This window comes from Anas acuta, chromosome 18 (genome assembly GCF_963932015.1).
Source record: "Anas acuta chromosome 18, bAnaAcu1.1, whole genome shotgun sequence".
Classification (NCBI taxonomy): Eukaryota; Metazoa; Chordata; class Aves; order Anseriformes; family Anatidae; genus Anas; species Anas acuta.
The window spans coordinates 12,990,008-13,007,073 of record NC_088996.1 but is presented as its reverse complement, the minus strand read 5'-3'; the positions used below and the strand labels follow the sequence as shown (position 1 = coordinate 13,007,073).

The 17,066-nt window shown below is 60.0% G+C and overlaps 1 protein-coding gene across 1 annotated transcript in view; it reads right to left on the bottom strand.

Moving 5' to 3' along the window:
* Positions 1–17,066, bottom strand: part of DNAH17 (dynein axonemal heavy chain 17) — a 34,997-nt gene that overhangs the window by 4,350 nt on the left and 13,581 nt on the right. Inside the window, exons 34-72 of the mRNA XM_068654706.1 lie at positions 16,831–16,935; positions 16,394–16,551; positions 15,623–15,761; positions 14,961–15,188; positions 14,665–14,802; positions 14,372–14,504; positions 13,971–14,098; positions 13,716–13,864; positions 13,304–13,586; positions 13,005–13,178; positions 12,115–12,322; positions 11,868–12,033; positions 11,241–11,343; positions 10,956–11,103; positions 10,585–10,676; positions 10,269–10,430; positions 9,975–10,139; positions 9,634–9,825; positions 8,963–9,229; positions 8,369–8,530; positions 7,673–7,906; positions 7,326–7,490; positions 7,127–7,222; positions 6,799–7,016; positions 6,409–6,616; positions 5,983–6,098; positions 5,445–5,637; positions 5,108–5,343; positions 4,822–4,944; positions 3,976–4,180; positions 3,351–3,515; positions 3,104–3,244; positions 2,795–2,965; positions 2,485–2,607; positions 1,657–1,850; positions 1,403–1,551; positions 1,149–1,276; positions 838–1,065; positions 169–360 (exon numbers count right to left, since the gene is read on the bottom strand). Of these exons, the coding sequence (XP_068510807.1) occupies positions 169–360; positions 838–1,065; positions 1,149–1,276; positions 1,403–1,551; positions 1,657–1,850; positions 2,485–2,607; positions 2,795–2,965; positions 3,104–3,244; positions 3,351–3,515; positions 3,976–4,180; positions 4,822–4,944; positions 5,108–5,343; positions 5,445–5,637; positions 5,983–6,098; positions 6,409–6,616; positions 6,799–7,016; positions 7,127–7,222; positions 7,326–7,490; positions 7,673–7,906; positions 8,369–8,530; positions 8,963–9,229; positions 9,634–9,825; positions 9,975–10,139; positions 10,269–10,430; positions 10,585–10,676; positions 10,956–11,103; positions 11,241–11,343; positions 11,868–12,033; positions 12,115–12,322; positions 13,005–13,178; positions 13,304–13,586; positions 13,716–13,864; positions 13,971–14,098; positions 14,372–14,504; positions 14,665–14,802; positions 14,961–15,188; positions 15,623–15,761; positions 16,394–16,551; positions 16,831–16,935 (6,585 nt within the window). The remainder of the gene's footprint in view (positions 1–168; positions 361–837; positions 1,066–1,148; positions 1,277–1,402; positions 1,552–1,656; positions 1,851–2,484; positions 2,608–2,794; positions 2,966–3,103; positions 3,245–3,350; positions 3,516–3,975; positions 4,181–4,821; positions 4,945–5,107; positions 5,344–5,444; positions 5,638–5,982; positions 6,099–6,408; positions 6,617–6,798; positions 7,017–7,126; positions 7,223–7,325; positions 7,491–7,672; positions 7,907–8,368; positions 8,531–8,962; positions 9,230–9,633; positions 9,826–9,974; positions 10,140–10,268; positions 10,431–10,584; positions 10,677–10,955; positions 11,104–11,240; positions 11,344–11,867; positions 12,034–12,114; positions 12,323–13,004; positions 13,179–13,303; positions 13,587–13,715; positions 13,865–13,970; positions 14,099–14,371; positions 14,505–14,664; positions 14,803–14,960; positions 15,189–15,622; positions 15,762–16,393; positions 16,552–16,830; positions 16,936–17,066) is intronic.

The window sequence follows — 17,066 nt, the reverse complement described above, 5'->3', positions numbered from 1 at the left end:
CACAACCCAGCCAGGGGCTGAGCCAGCGTGGGCTCTGCTCCCAGTCTGTGCTCAATGTGTGTGTGCCACAGCCCTGCTGCACGGCTCCCACACGAGCAGGCGTTTGTGCAGCAAACCAGGGCTTTGCCCCTTCCCCTCCTGAGGTATGGTTGTTTGTAAGGCCCTTACCTTTGGGTTCGCCTCCAGGTAGTTGTACAGGACGTTAATGGATATGGTCAGGTCACCGTTATTGAAGGGGTAAGACCTGTTCCAGCCCTGAGCACCAAACTTGCGCCGCTCTGCCACCACGGCGTGGAAGTAGCAGAGTGCAAACAGGATGCATTTGAACTCAATCTCTTTGCTGCACATCTCTAACGTGTCCTGCAGTGGAAGAAAAGAGAGTGGGCTTGCAAGTGAAAAAGTGAATATCACCATCAGCCCTCTGGCTGTTGAAGAAAATTTACAGGAGATGGCAAAGTAGAACTGAAGACGGTATATTTAAAAAGAAAAAAAAAAAAAAAAAAAAACAACACATAAACTTATCTTTTAAAGCCTTGCTGGGTGGTTAATTATTGCACTTGATTGTTTACTAAAAAAATGAGCAATCTATACACACAGACACACCGGGCTCACACCCCCGGCATGCTTGGCTGGGGCAGCGCGGTGCCGCCCGGCTCCGGGGCGAGCCAGCAGCCTCCCAGCGCCCGCCCTGCCCAGCCCTGGGGGCTCCGGCTCTCCCCAATGCCCCTGTGAAGGTGCCTGGCTCTGGCTCCTGGCGCAGCACCACGGGGGCTCGGTGGGGACCAGGGGAGCCGGCAGCATTGGGAGGGCAGCGCGGGGGGAGCAGGGTGCGGGTACCTGGGAGAAGAGGTCGAGGGCTTTGTGCAGGTTGGCGTACATGCCGGTGGGCGGCTCGTTGGTGATTTTGATGGCGTTCTCCAGCAGGCCCTGCGGGATGATGTGCGCCTCGGGGCTGGGGGCCGGCTCGGCACTCATGAAGACGCGGTAGTCGGCGTGGCTGCCCATGCCGTGCTGCTCCACACGCTTCTCCAGCGTGCCCAGCCAGCGTGCCACCAGGTGGATGTTCTGCAACACAGAGCCCTGCTGTACGGCGTGCTCTGAAATCCAACCTCGGCAATTTGCCATGGGGCCGGGCAGCCCCCACCCACCTGCAGGATGACCCAGTGCCCCTGCTCGGCCGCCACCTCCAGCGCGCGTTCTGCCACCACCTCCTGGCCCTGCCCCAGCGAGACGTTGTGGATCCTCCCGTTGTCGATGGTGAAGTTCAGCTTCTTGCCTGGGAAGGGGAGGAGACGGCCACGATGCGTATTTTGTTAGGAAGATGGGGCTGTGCTGCTCCTGCCATGAAACAAACACCAGCCCAGAGCCTTTGTGAGCTGGTGCTGGCTGGGGACCACCTTACCCAGGGCTTCCACGTCCTTCAGAGGGTCAACGCCAGGGGAGAGAATGAAAAACACGGGGGTGGAGGGGCTGCTCTCCTCGTATGACTTGGAGAACTCAACGCTTCTTCCTTCCACAAACTTGCTGCCCATCTTCTCTTCCACAAAGTTCCTACAGAAAGGCAAAGCCCCGCGTGTGAGCCGGGAACAAAGATGCTTGCTGCGGTCTCTCGCTGGGCAGCAGCCGAGCTGCACGCGCCGGGCGTGTTTTGGGCACCTGACAGCATAGGTCATCCTGTCCGGCCGCATGCAGCGCAGCATGCACAGCTTCTGCAGGGCCGTTTTGTTCTTCCACTCCTTCGGGAACACCTCCTTCTCGGGCACCTCAGACTCGACAAATTTTTTCCATCGCTTTGCTGAGCCCTCGATGTCACTATCCAAGTTCTTGAACTCATCCATTTCCGAGAGGGCCTGGGGGTCCGGCAGACAAAGACCAGACCCTCGCTGGGCGCTGCTCCACCCGGCCCGGGGGTCACCGCAGCGCCGGGTGCGTGGTGCCACAGATGGGCCCGGGCAGCTGTGAGACCAGCCCGGTGCTGGGCACGGCTGTTTCAGGGTGAGGAGGGGAATGGCCCCCCCAGGATGTGCAGGGTGCCACTGGAAAGGGGATGCTGAATGTGGGGGCATGGCTGGGACATCCCCTCATAGGGCAAGAAGCCGGGCACACGGGGGACACGCTGCTACCGATGACAGCCCAAACTGCAGCAAATCACAACTTGTCCATAAGCATCGTTTTGCTGTTGAGAGCAACCTTTTGTCCATTTTCCCTTACGCCCTCTCCTAGCATGAGCAGGAAAGGCACAGCGAGCACAGAGGGAGGTGCTGCCCCTGGAGCCCCTTGGGCAGTGGCTGTGCTCAGCACCCACCCTCAGCACCGCTGCCCCTGCTCCTTCCCGGTCTCGTGGGGCCGAGAGGAGCCGCCTCTCACCACCTGCAGCCGGTGCTGGCTTCTGTGCTCCCTCCCTGGGTGTCACAGCTCAGCCTGACCCCGCTGCCGCACCGCGCTTGGGACCGCACCAGCACCGATGGTGAACTCGGGACCCACCTTGATGCCTCCCCAGCCCTGGGACTGCAGGAAATCCACAGGGGACGCAATGCCGGTCTTGAAAGGGAAGCGTAAGAGGAAGTCTAGCTCCAGCGGGCTCACTTCTTTCTTGATGGTCAGGATCTGGTGAGGAGGGAGCGCGTTGCTGTGGCTGCCGCACAGTTGCCTGCAGCCCTGCGGCACGGCGTGCACCGGGCAAGGAGCTCCTGAGCCCCCAGTGGCAGCACAGCAGTAGGAAAATGTGTCTAAAATAACATAAATTCAGAAAAGATACTAAAATACAGCAGCCTGATGCATTTGCTCGTATTACCTGGAAGGCAACCTGGGCCAGGAAGATGAGTTTGTCTCTCTCAAAGAGTCCCCGTGCAGTGTACATGAAGACCGAGTAGGTGATCTCGTCTGTCAGGTTGATCACCCTTTGCTTGACGTCCTCAGCCGGAGCCGTTCGCTGAATGGCTTTCTCAAAGACCACGTTGAAGGCCTAATGGAGAGCCGGGGTGGGCTCAGCACCCGTGCTCCTGGGTGCTTTATTGGAAGCAAAAAGCCGGAACGCCGAACCTCCCGCATCCCCCAAACGCCCGCCCCGTACGCATCAATCACCGCCTCGCTTTATGCTCACCTTTAGGGAGAACTGGTAGATGGGGTTGATTTTGTTGAGGTCGCTCAGGATGAAGTACAGCAGGGATGCTCTTTCTGCTGCTGGCCTGTAATTCTCCCTAGCAATGTTTATTTCACCTTCCGTGACTTTTGCTTCTTTCACCTGGAGGCCCAGGAGCGCGGTGTTACTGCCGCATCCCAAGGCAGTGCCCGATCCCCCGCTGGTGCCCGCGGGGCCGCTGCTCCCGGTGTGGGGGCCGCTCGCCTACTTTCTCCTCAATTTCCATGGCCGTGCGCTTCGTTGTCTCCAGGTTCTCCACCAGCGCGGTGTCCCCCAGGAAGTTCCCTGACGCGGCGGAGAGCCGGGCGAGCAGGGAGTCCTCCAGCTCCTTCAGGTTGATCTTAAACTCGTTCTGGCTTTTTGTGAGATTTGCCTGCAACACCAAGGCCCAGGGGAGCTGCGACTCCTTCAAGAGCCTGCGGTGGCCCCCCCGGCATTGCTGGCCAGGATCTGCACTGGGAGCTCCCCAACAAAGAGCGTGCAGGGGAGTGCAGATCACTGGCAGCTTTGCTGGCTTTATCTTCTTTTGCATTAATTATAAATTCTCTGTTTACAAGCACAATCTGGACAAGGGGACGCGCTGGCGGGCTGGGCGATGGGTCCCCGAGAGAACAACCCCAGCTCATGAGACCCCCGAAGTGCAGCCGCAGGGCGCAGCAGCGAGCGCACCGCAGGCGGCAGGCACGGGGAGAACAAAACCCACAAACGATAAATAAACAGAGCAATAGGTCGATAAATAAGCAAAAGCAACCACAAAAACGAATGAGCCAACCCCCAGAACACACAAAGGGCTCGGTCAGCAGACAGAAGCTGTCTCCCCGCAGCCCCCGCACCTTCAGGTCCTCCAGGTCCGGGCGCTCCTTGGCCACCACGGCGGCCAGCAGCTGGTCCTCCAGCCCCTCGCGGGTCACCAAGAAGTTGATCAGGGTGCACTGCGCCTGCATCTCGGGCTTGTAGTGGGGGTTGAAGTACTTGGTGTGCAGGATCAGGCGGAAGCGCGGGTGATATTCCACTTCTTTATCGCCTATCTTAATGTATCTGTGCAGGCAGTGAGATTGATCTCTGGATTTTGGCAGCGACTCCTCACAGAGAGGAGCCCTCCACCCGTGTGCTGCTTCCAGCCCCTTGAGATGTTTTTCTCTGCTTGGGAAGTGGCACAGCAAGAGCAGAAGAGCCAAAACAGCCCGGGCAGGGCAAAGCACTGAGGAGCAGAGGGAATCTGAGGCTGCTTCTGGGCTCCTGATGTTGTGGGTGCCGCACCATGAGCCCAGGGAGGGCCACCAGGGGTGCAGCTCCCCATGGCTGCAGCTGGTGGGGGCAGAGCTCCTGTGTCAGGGCTGGGAGCACCAACACGGCGCAGGACATGGGGGAAGAGCCCCACCACTGACCACGTGCCTGTGTCTGCCAGGAAAAAACCTCCTGGTTTATCAGGTGTTATCCTGCAGGTGCACTGGGGAACATGGTCTTCTTAAATCACTAAATGAACTCAGCAGACCAGAACAGCCCCGAAGTCCCATGGACTACAAGCGTAAACCATGAGAAAAGTGAGGGATGTGGCCAGGGGCTCCCGTGTGAAGGGGGCATGGATGTGGCCCCAGCTGCTGTCATGCAAACGGGGCATAAAGGGACAATTTAGGGCAGCAGTGGGTCTCCCAGCAGGTACAAGTGTGCGTGCCAACCTGCCCTTCTTGATGGTGTTCCTGCCCAGCAGGTGGTCCAGCACTGGCTCCACGGTCTCACCGATGTCCTCGATCAGCAGCGTGTGTCCCTCAGAAACCGCCTGCTCGATGGTGTCCAGGTAGCTGCAGCCGGGCAGGGAGGGGGGCTCGTGGTGAGCTTGGGCAAACGCCCCCCAGCCAGACCCTGCAGCACACCCTGGCCCCTGTTGCTCTCAGGTGCCTTGGCTCTGATGGGCGTGCAGAGCCTGTAGGGCACAGGGGGCGGGCAGCTGCCCCCCCGACCCACCTCCTCTGGCCCAGCCGGATGGCTTTCAGCTCCCCCCCGTATTTGTTCTTGATCCACTTGATGCCCTGCAGCTGGGCGTCCACGACCAGCGGCCACCGCTGGGTGTTGCAGAGGATGGTGGCGTTCTCGGTGGACGTGCGGTCGCTGGGCAGCCCCTGGTTGCTCCACGCAGCCACGTCGGCGGCATCGGTGAGGAGGCTGAGGGGGTCCAGCCCCGGGGTGGTGGGGATGGGCACCTGCCATGGGGGGACGTTGGGTGCCCGGCCCCCGAGCAGCGCGGGCCCCTCGGTGCCGGGGCAGGGGGCAGAGCTGCCGGGGGGGCTCCGCAGCCGCTCACCTTCAGTGCCTCGAGGTAGGGGATCCAGTACTTCTCCATCAGCTCGGCCCTGTACTTCTTGGTGAAGTATCCGACGTAGGACACGAAGGCGGAGATGAGCAGCACGTCCCCGCACAGCGTCTTCTCCTGCTCTCTGAACATCTCCACCGACTCAGCCCAGCGAACGTTTTCGGACGCCAGCCCCCCAATGAGCCTGCAGGGACGGAGCAGAAGGTGCAGGGACCCAGCCGGGACACACGGCGCAGCCCTCGCCAAACGCCCGGTTTGATGAACCCAGCTCTGCTTGCGAATTTGGCAGAGGGGCAGCTCGGGCTGTGCCTCAGGGCCCGCAGCTCTGTGACTGCACCATCCTGCCCCACCGCATTGCTGTCAGTTTCCAGCCCAATTCACATGTGGGAATTTTTAATCTGGGGGAAGTGAGGGGCCTGAATCTGGCCTTGACCTTTGTGTCGGAGGGAGCGAGGCAAGGCGGGGAGCAGCAGCAGTGCCGGCTGCTTGCCCCCAGCCCCGTGCTGCTGGAGCCCTGCTCGCACGGTACCTGTTGGCCAGCGTGATGACTCTGTTAGTTGCATCAGCCTCTTGCTGACATTTGATTTTCTCGGCCGTAGCTTTCTCAAATTGTGCAGTGAGAGTTGCCAAGTTGGCATTCAGGTCCTTCAAAAGACAACACATTTACAGTTAGCTCCCACACATCCCAAATGCAACTGCAGCAAGCTTGCCGGCCAGGAGAAAGCTTTGCAGACGCTAATGAGCTTGCAGTCCCTGTTGAGAAGACAGCACCTGGACTCCGGGCTGCCCAAATGGTAAGAATCTTTCTAATTCATTGCTGGCATCTCTCCGCGGCCCGCAGCTGAATGGTTAGCGGCTGATCCGGAGCCACGGTGGATGCCGGCCAAGGCAAACAGCCGCGGGCTGCAGCAGCCAGCCCTGGCCGGGGACTGCCCGGGAGGCAGCGCGCACTTACTGCGATCTTGTGCTTAATGCGACTGAGCTTTTCTTGTGCCTCTGCCAGCTCTGCGTTCGCTTCCTCGAGCGCCTGCCGCTTGGGCTCCACGTCACAGTACACCTCGTAGAAGCGGACGATGTTTAAACACCAGGAGCACAGCCCTGCCGCGGCCGTCGACTTTGACATTATGAACTCCGGGTCAAAGCTGGGGTCTGACTGGTAGGGCCTGGAGAGGGAGAACAACACGCCGTGCTGAGCCTCCCCGCCGAGGCCAACGGTGGCTCCTGTCCTGCTCTGCTTTGTGCAGCTCACGGGCGCAGTTTTGGAGGGCAGGGCCCGTGTCTGGGTTTGGTGCTCGGAGCTGAGCTGCCCCCAGCCCCCCGCTGGTCCTTCCCAGGTGGCACTCACTGAAACGCCTTGAGGCACGCCTCCGGGATGTGCTCCTTGTCAAACTTCTTCAAGGCATCCAGGAAAGTGTCCACTTTTCCCATCATGACCTTTGCCGCCTTCCAGCTCTTATCCTTGGGTATCTTGCCGTTGGGGGCTGTCAGGATCATCACGGCTGCCGTGACGTTCACCACCGCTTGTGGTGGGGACCCGAAGGACTTCAGCTCTGTCAGGTTGTTCTGGGGAGGGACCGGGGGCTGCTGAGCATCGCCCGGCACCGGGCAGGGCTGGGGCCCCAGAGCCGTGCCGGCACCCCCATGGAGCCGCACCCCACCGGGGGCTCTCACACCTTGTTGAGGGTGTTGAGCGCCTCCTGGGCGGCGATGAGCGCAGGCTCTGCCTTCGCCAGGTCGCTCTCACAGGCTCGCTGCTTTTCAGCCACGTTCTGGGGAGGCGAGGGGATGGGACAGGGTGAGAGCCGTGCCCGGTGCTGGCTACGGCCACAGCACCACGGTGCTGACAGAGCTCGTGCTGCCCCAGCCTCGTACCGTGTTGATGGCCTGGACCTTCAGCTCCTCCTCATCAGCGATGGCTTTCTCCTTGCTGACCTTCTCTGTTTCAACGCCCACCACGTGGATCAGTTTATCTGCGTCCTCATTCTTCTGCTTCAGTTCTGCCTCCTGGATCGCCAGTGTGGCTTTCAGGTCATCCACCTGGATGGGGGAGGATGGGAGGGGGTGGGATGCCTACCAAGCCCTGCCGGCCTCGCAGCAGCAGCTTGGCACGGCTCGGATCCCCGGCCACTGTGACCACCCTGTGTGGGGCAAGCTCTGAGAGCCCGGCTCTGGCTGCCCAGCTCGCTCCCCCCATCCCACCCCAGGAGGGGGGCAGGCACCTGTGACGCCGTGCTCTGCAGCTTTGTCAAGCCGTTCTCCAGCCGCTCGATCTTGGCAATGAGCTCACTCCTCTTTTTAGCGAGCAGGTTTTGGTAGAGCTTGATCTGCTCCAGGAAGGTTTTTGGCGTGGTGTAATTGTAGCGCCTCTCGGTGGCCAGGTAGATCTGGGACATCTCCTTGACGCTTGTGTGGACGTAGGACATGAACTGGCTGATGGAGACCTTGACCTCGGGCTGCAGTAGAACACAGTGAGCCGCCCTGTGGCACTGCTGCAGCACACACACGAGGGGTGATCCAAGTGTTCGTGCAGTGTTAGCAACACGTTTAGTGGCAGAAGCCGGCAGTCAGAGAGCTGCTTCACCACAGCAGCACAGCGCACGGCTGGAAAACGCAGGCGGTCACAACACAAACATTTGTTCTTAAGCCCTGCTTTGGTTTTCCCCAGACTCCCATCACCCAGCTTAGCCTGTGCAGCACTGCGGGAGAGCTGGTCCTGGCTGTTAGTTGTGGTGTCTTTTAAGAGTTTCGTCCCACGTGCACCGTGTGAGGCTGCAGCCTCTGACACCAGCACCGGCTGGGAGCTCGTCCCCGCTCCCATCCCTGGGGTCCCATGAGCAGGGAGCAGGGAGCAGGATGCAGCTGCTGCTCCCCTCGCGGCGCGCTGTGCCCTGACCCAGGACCCCTATGGCACTCACCTCGATGTCCCCTGTTTCCTCCAGGAACCTGCTGCTGACGGACACCAGGGCATCCTCGGGCCACTCGTGGAACCAGTCGATGGCTGTGCAGTTGACCACGGCCGGGAACCTCCTCGCCCGCACCCGCAGCGTGGAGCCCACGGGGGAGAAGCACAGGATCACCTGGGCAGGGGGTGCTGCTGAGTGGGGCGGCCGCTGGCACAGCGCTGCCTGCTCCCCACTGCTGCACGCGGCGCTGCTGAACGCTGAGGCTTTGCCTCCCACCCATTCAAGTCCTTCCCTGCTCCCAGGGCCGCTGTGCAGCTGCGTGCCCTGCTCTGCTCAGCAGGGGCTGGGCCAGCGCTGCTGCTGGTGCCGGGCTCCCTGTGAGTGCCGCTCGCACCCCTCTGCCCGAGAGGTAAGGACGTGGGCGTCAGCAGCTGCAGCCCTGGGGCCGCGGGGCTTGCAGTTGGCTGAGGATGCTTTGAAAATGTCTTTCACTCAGACTCATTACAGCATAATGAAACCACAGCGTTCTGTGTCATGTTTGCAAACAGATTTTGGATTAAGCACGTCAGAGCACTTGCAAAACACCCTTGGTGGGGGCACACCTACCTTTAACTGACGCCTGACTTTTTCTATAAATAATTTCCAGCAGTTTTCCCTTGAGTCTTGCAATCCGAGAAACTTCACTTGCGGCCTCATGGCACTGATAATGTTTTCCAGTTCATCGTCCTGAAAAAGCCCCGGCACCTCCCCGGATGCCAAGAAGTCATTGATTAGGACCAAGAACGATTCCTCGGCAACTTGGGAGTCCGTCATCAGGAACACGGTGGGGATGTTCTTCACGGCTGCCTTGATGTACTGGGAGGCGAGGTCCAGCTGGGCAGGGGAGAGGAGCTGTCAGACCCGGGGCCGTTCCGGAGCAGAACCAGGCACGGTGCCCGGTGTCGTGCAGGGGCAGCACCACGCCAGGTGCCCTGCGACCAGCCTGGCACCCCTCGGAGATGCAGGGGCTGTGTTCGGGAAGGTGCAGGGTGCCCGATGCTGTGTGCTCAGATGGAGCTGCCCACGGTGCACCTGCCCTATGGATGGGGAATGCTGTGGGGAGCAGGACCCGAGGGTGTTCAGCAGACACCTTTGTGCAGTGCAGACATGCACAGAGCAGAGCAGGGTGCTGTGTGTGCCCACCTCAGACACAGGGCTGGCTGCAGAGCGTTTGCATCCTCTGTCCCTGCCAGCAGGCTGCACCACCCAAGGAGGTGTGGGAGGAAAGCCACACTCACCTTAAGGTCTGGGATGCCGTATCCCTTCCTCAGCGTTATCTGAAACACATCTAGAGAGCTAATGTAAGCTGCTAGCCGCGAAAGGCTTTGCTTCCCGCTGCCTCCTACTCCCACCAGCAGCGCATTCCCTCGGGGAGACTCTAAGATCCGACTAATTCTGCAAATATGAGACACCGCGTCTTCAAAGAGCACCTAAAGAAAACACGGGAGAAGGATTAATATTCTGAATCACAGCACCAAACGCTGTGAACGCCCCTGATCACACAGAGCTGACTGAGAGCGGTGTCACAGCGGTGCCCACACGCTGCTTCGGCGCAGGCGTCCCGCGGCAGGGCGCTCACCAAATTCATCACGGCGTTGACCTCATTGTAGTTGTCCAGGGCTTCTCCCAGCAGCTTGTTCAGCGACGGCCAGCTTGGCACCGGCAGGTACTTGGGCTCCCCGATGCCCTGGGCGAAGTGGCAGTAGATGTTGGGCTTGGCGAACACCAGATCCTCGCTGAGGTCCTGGGAGAGGCAGGGGCAGCGCTGGGCACGAGGCGCAGGGACGCCGCCTGCCCCCGCGCAGCGCTGAGCTCAGCCTGCCACGCAGCCCTGTTGGGCTGGGGCCCTCCCTTGTTTTCCAGCACAACTTACATCAAAGAATTTTTTACAGGTGTCGGTTAGCATTTTTCCAAAGTTTTTTTGATCCTTTTCATCAATGAGCTTGTCTCCATAGACCCGCTCGGCTTCGTGGAGCCAGAGCCGCACCAGGTCAATGGGGCTCTTCAGGCATTCGGGGGTGGAGAACAGCAAGCCCTGGCAAACACACAAATCCTCAAGGTTTATTTTGCTGCTACTCAGAGCTGAGTTAAGAAGTTGGCTTTGGGAAAAGGTCGGGGTACTTGCAAGGACACACAGCAAAGGAAAGCATGGACTAAGTGTGTTTTAAAGGGAACAGCCCCACCGGTACCTGGAATATGTTGGAGAGGTCCCGAAGGTTGAAGAGGTAGTGGAACTTGATGGCCGTGGGCAGGAAGGTGGAGGTGACCCGCTGGTGCAGGGCTGTGGGCAGGACACGGGGTGAGCGGGTGGGCAGCACCCTGGGACCATCGGGTGGCTGCACCTCGCTCCGTGCTACCCCCACCCTGCAATCCCTGAGACTTCAGCAGCACAACTCCTAGGGACCCAGTGCTGCATTTGGAACGTAAACTGGAGAGAGGGGGGCGGCCAGGCTTTCACTGCAGGTGCTGCCCACTCCCTGCTGCCGGGACCCTGGCACAGGGCACACGACGCAGGGGCTGCCGCGCGCTGCCCTCCCCACCCGAGGAGGCAGGGGCTCACCCAGCGCTGCCGCCACCAGCTGGGTCTGCAGCCTCTGCACCGCCACCGGCACCTTCTGCAGGGCCAGGTGCTGCGTGAGGATGGCGCTGTAAATGGTCAGCAGCGCTTCGTGGCCGGGGAAGCTCACGGCGAAGACGCAGAAGTGTCGCTGCAGCAGGAAGCAGAGACTCAGGGGGGAGCATTGCCCTGCAGGGGCTGATGGAGCCAGCCAGCACCCCGGGGCTCTCCAACCCCACCTGGGCTCCGGCCCCGGGCTGGGACCCCAGCACTGTGAGCCCTGCGTACCTGCAGCCTGGAGTCGATGGTAAAGGACCCCGCGGTGGGGTTCATGCAGGCCACGTACTGGCAGTTGTGGATGTCCTTCAGGGTCAGTTTGTTCCTGTCGTACCTGTGCCAGGGCCGTCACGGTGATGTTTCCCCTGGGGCACATTCCTCCAGCCCCACCAGCCCCTCTGCGCTCTGCTGGGGGTGCCCAGATCCCCGGTGCTCGGTGAAGCCTGGCAGCGCTCTTGGCATTGCTCTGTGCCAAGACCTCCCCGCGCCCCAGGGCAAGCCCTGACCCCACGCACACCCTGCAGCAGTTGGCACTTGTCACCCCCTCCTCGCTTCCCAGCAAACCCTACGTGCCACACGGGGGGTCCCAGCCAGGGGCTATTTGCTTTGGATGGGTCTGCGGGGTTTGGGATAGCTGCCAGTTTTCCTAATTCCTCTGCCAAAGCCTTCCCAGCAGCTGCTGAGCAGGGGCTGCGGGGCTCTGCTGGCTGTGTGACGCCAGAGGCAGCGTGAGCAGGGACACGGCTGCGGGTCCTCCACCAGGACGGGAGGGATCGGCCTGATGGCCGTGCCACAGCACACGCCTCTGGGCTGAGCATCTCCGAGCTGCAGTGGCCGTGCCACCAGCCGGCCACCTACCAGTGCCCGTGGTCCATGTGCTGCCGGATGAGCGTGTGCGGTGCCACGGTGCCGTACTTGTCCACCTCGGGCATGTTCATGTCGTCGATGAAGTAGATGAGCCTCTTGGTCCCCGGTGGACCGTAGTTCCTCCCCGATTTTTTCTCCAGGGGCTTCTCCAGGATGGCTGCGGAGGGAGGAGAGGGTTTGCGGTGGGGCAGTGCTGCGGGGCCCCCCCAGCACAGGGCTGGCTGTGACCAGCTCTTACCCTGCAGCATGGCCGAGGTGGTGTAGAAGTTAAAGGGCACGGACTGCACGAGGTACTCGTCCGTGCTGAGCGCCTCCAGCTTGTCCCACATCAGCACCGATTTCCCCGTCCCCGCGTTCCCCACCAGCATCACCGGCCACTGCTTCTCCATCAGCATGTCCATGAAGTACCGAATGCGAATGGTCTCCGTCGTGTGCACCATGGAGGCCTGGGGAAAAGAAGCTCTTGGTCCCGCAGAGCTCACCCCGTGCTGCCGAGCTCTGAGTCTGCCTGCAGATCTTCCCTCGGACCCGCTGCCCGGTTCTCCCGGCACTACCAGCTGCTCTAACCAAGATTCCATCCTGCCGTACTAATCTGGTCCCTCTCTACAGCAAAAGGTCCCAGTGGTTGGTTATTGTAAAAACTTTCTGACCCAGAATGGGAGCTGCTGGAAAAACATGCCATCAAAACAAAACAACACAGCACAGCTGAAACCTGCCCATGTCCCTGCCCTGTTTGGCCGTAACATTCCCCTTTTCCCTGACATCTTTGATGCAACCACCCCTCCCTCATCACAGCATTTCAAAAGATACATGCAAATAATTTTTTACGTGCATTTTGCATTCAGGTAATAGTTATAATTATTTCATGAAAATCTGCAAAGCCACATGTTAGAGTGAAATTGAAGAAGCAGCGTTGCAACTTGCAGCTCGCACTGAGGTTTCCATGGAAGTAAAGCAAAGCGCAGCGAGCCCCGGGGGGTGCCTGGTGCCGTCCTGCACAGCGCCGCGGCAGGGGCAGCCCAGGTACCTGCGCTGCTGCAGATGCTCTGGCCCACGGTTGCTTGGGGGAAACACCACGGGGTAATAAACAAATCAAGGATGCAAATGCAGACAGTTTGTGGGAATTACCTGCAGAGGGACTTCAGGATCCAGTCTGAACGTTGGCACTTTTTCAGTCCACGGCATGAATTTCTTTGTTTCCGAATCAATGTAGTAGTCAAAAATTGTCCCGTGAGAAGGAAACTTGATGGTTTTGAACTCGTTCACCCACCACTTGCTGAACTCCACACGGTAATCCACGAGCTGGAAGGAACCAAACAGAGAAAAGCTCCGAAGGCGGCCACCACGGCTTCCTCCTTCCCACAGGGACGTGGCCGCGGGAGGAAGCGGGCGCGAGGCTCTCACCAGCGGGCACAGCGGGGCCGTACCTGGTCCTGGAACATGGCCCCGCCGAAGGCCCAGGTGCAGGCGAAAACAAAGTAGAGCTCGTACAGCTCCCGGGGAGAGTCCGGCGGGGTGTTCTGCGGCGTCAGGAGGCACTCCAGCAGGTACAGGATCATCTGTATCACCGTGATCTCAGGGATGGGGGTGATCTTCTTGAACCCAAACTTGAGCTTTTCGAGACACACAGGCAGGTACTTGTCGAACAGGATGGTCAGATTGGCCTTCTCGGACTGCACGGTCCTCTTCTCGATCCAGCTGGTCACAACGCTGTGGAAGGGATGGGGAGGGCTGCAGGTGCGCGCAGGGACTGTGCCCACCCGTCCCATCCCCATCCCCATCCCCATCCCCATCCCCATCCCATCCCTGCCCTTGCCCCCATCCCATCCCCGTGCTCACGGGTTCCAGCCCAGGTCCGCGGGGTTGATGTAGAGGATTCCTGCCCGGGACACCGTGGCCGGCGTGGCGGTGCGCAGGTGGCTGATCTCAAAGAGCAGCCGCATGGTGGGGTTGAGGGGGATGCGCTCATTGCTGGCCAAGGTGAGAACCTGAGGGAAGGGGCCCATCAGGAGGGGGGCAGCTCCAATTTTGGGGAGCAGGCATGAATGCAAGCTGACTTCACAAGCAAAGCTCCCCAGGTGCGATGGCACCAACCTTATTGTCATCCATGACCGTGTTCAGGGACTCGATCCACATGGGGTCGATGTCTCCATCGAGGATGATCCACTTGGGCCCCTTATGAGTGATGTTGGCCAGGTCACGCATCGTGGAAGAGAAGAGCCCTGCCCGCAAAGAGACGCGTGGGTTGTTGCAGCGCGCTCACTGGGGGGGACGCTCTGCACTGGTGCCTCCCCTGCACACGCCGCCCTCCCTCCTCTCCCCATCGCTCCAGCAAAGAGCCCCAAGGAGAGGCCTTCCCGCTGCTGTCACCGCTCACAGAGGTGTTCTCAGAGATGCATCTCAGGGGGTGTTTGCTTGTGCACCCACCACTCGCTTGCTGGCCGTACGAGCCAGGTGCCACCCTGGGACTGCCCGTGCCAGCCTTGGTGTCTCACCGTCCTTCCACTCCCGTGTAGCTGGGTGAATAATCCCAAACAGCTCATCGCAGGTCACAGCTTTTGGGTCGAGGTCCACAGTGACCGGCTTCTGCTTCATGTTGCGGTAAGTCTTGTTGAGCGACCTCAGCACCTGCGGGAGAGGGGATTTGTGCAGCGGTGACGGCTGCTCCTGCAAGGGTGCCCGCAGCCCTGGACCTCCTTCTCCTCGCTGCCGTCTGCTGCAGCGTGCCCAGGCCCGTGCAGCCCCAGGTGGGATTGCTGCAGACCTCGGGGCTGCGTGTGGCTGCTACCTGGGACTTGCCGCAGCCGGCGTTGCCGATGACGAAGACGGAGTGCCTCACTTGCAGCAGCTCCTCCAGCTGCACCACCTTCAGCACGAAGCTCTCCTCCGCCTGCAGCTTCAGCTCCAGCACGGACTGCTTAATGATCTGGGGGGGGGAGCAGGCGCTGACCACACGGAGCTGGATCAGCCCCAGCAAGACCCCAGGGCGCTGCCAGTGCCCGGCGGTGCCAGGGCCGGGCTCATGCCCCAGCCCCGCGCACGCCTCCACCTCTCCCACCCTCCCGGCTGTGCCTGCGCCCAAACCTTCTCAAAGTTCAGATCCCTCTTCCTGGGGACGTCCAGAGCAGGGAACAGGTCTCCGATCAGCCCCATGAACACGGGCAGGTCGTCCGTTACGATCTTGGGGATGTTGAAGTCTCGCAAAGCTCTCATCAGAACCTGGTCCTCAGCGCGGCCGGGGTCCCCCCTCTTCAAGGAGCCCGCTACCACCAGCACGGACTTGATAGCCCGCAGGCCCCAGTCGTAGTGGTCCTGCCGGGCGGGTGGCAAAATGTGAGGATTTCATTTTCGTTTCACCCCACGCCCAGGTCATCTACACGGTGCCTGTCCGGCTGCCCTGAAGTGAGCTTGTTTGCAAGGCCAGCCCCAGTCAGCCCAGGAACGAATGTCAGTCTGTCACACATCCAGCCTGTAAATCACTTCTGCTGGGATGCAGAACATCTGGATGCTCGTGCCTCAACGGGCTACACTCTATTCTATTTTTGAACCTCTTGATTTCTTCCATAAGGCAGAAATATGCCATATGACACACCAGCGTGGAGTGGAACTCGTCCAGCCATAGACATGAACTTCACAGAGCACAAGCCAGCACATCACTGCCAGCTGAGAAACTTCTAAACTGTCTCTCAGGGTTGAAATTCGGATTAACTCTTTCACTTAAAGAACCGTGGATATGGTTAAATTACCTGCTTAGACAGCAGCTCCTTGCAGAGTGTGTACAAAGTAATGAACTTTCTTGCCAGAAGCTTGGCGTCCATAAAACCTTCTGCAACCAGCATGATTTCACAGATAAGCTCAAAGTCTGGGACAACCATGGCACAGGGTCTGGAGGAGAGCAGCACTGGGTCAGCAGAGCTGTGCACGCAGCCACAAGCCCCCGCGCCCTCCCGCAGCCAGCAAAAATCTGCACCCCAGTTTTCCATTTAAACCATTCAGTGCAGCTGTCAGCGTTACAGAATTAGGCAGTAAATTAGGCTGGGGGGGGTCTCTGGGGGTCACTGGTCCAGCCTCCTGGGGCTGCTCTGGCTGAGGTCTGGGTTTCTCCAAGGACAGAGGTCCCACAGCACCCCTGGGCCACCCCCTCCTGTGCTTGACCACCCCCATTGGGAGCTTTTTTCATTATCCTCAGCTGAATTTTTCTCTTGCTGCAGCTCGTTCCAGCCATCTCCTGTCCTCCCACAGAGCACCTCCAAGGGCCTGGCTCTGTCTTCTCTGCAATCCCTGCTACTGACGGTGGCAATGAGCAGCCCCGAGCCTCCCCTGCTTGCTGAGCAGCCAAACCCCCCAGCCTCTGACTGCCCCCAGCCAGGGGGAGCCAAGGTCTCACACCAGGCTCAGGACACACGGCTGTCCTCATTTGCTCTAGTAAAGGCTTTGTCCATGTCATCGATGTGCTACAACACAGGCAAACGCTGTGGAGGTTGCTGGTTAGCGGTGCCTCATCTGCCCGCGGGTACCTGAACAGAGCTTTTAAGTTCTCAGGCAGTTCTGTGCGCCCCGCGTAGCCAGGGTTCATCGTGATGAACAGTCCGACCGACGGCACCAGCGCTATTGTCTCTCCAAGAAAATTGAATGTTTTCTTTTTGGCACGAATCGCATCTTGAACGCATTTCACCTGGGCAGGCGAGCAGACGTGTTAGTGCGGACAGCACCGCGGGTCCCTGCTGCCAGTGCTCGCTGGGGCTGGCTGCTCGTAACCGTGCCCAGAGACCCCGCATCACCACGCTCCCCACCGCGACACGGCACAGACAGTGGCTGCAAAGGGTCCCTCTGGGAGCTGGGTTTAACCTGGGGCAAGCTCAGTGCATGGGCTGGGAATTCAGACTGGAGAGTCCGATGGACTCATCCCATACTGGGAGGCACTGCGGTGTGGCTTTGTATGGAGGGCACCTACCTGCACAGCAATCACCGACAGCACCTCCACCGCGATGCGATTGAATTCATCGAAACAGCCCCAGGCTCCGGTCTGAGCCAGCCCTTTGTAGATGTTGCCACAGGACTGGAGATCAAAGCAAAGGGAAGAGGCTTCAGAGACACGGAGCCTCCCCAAGAAGGCTTCAGTTTGGGGATTTGTTACGAAGCTCAACTGTTGGGAGCCGCTCGGCTCCTGTGCTTCGTGCTGCTCCCTCG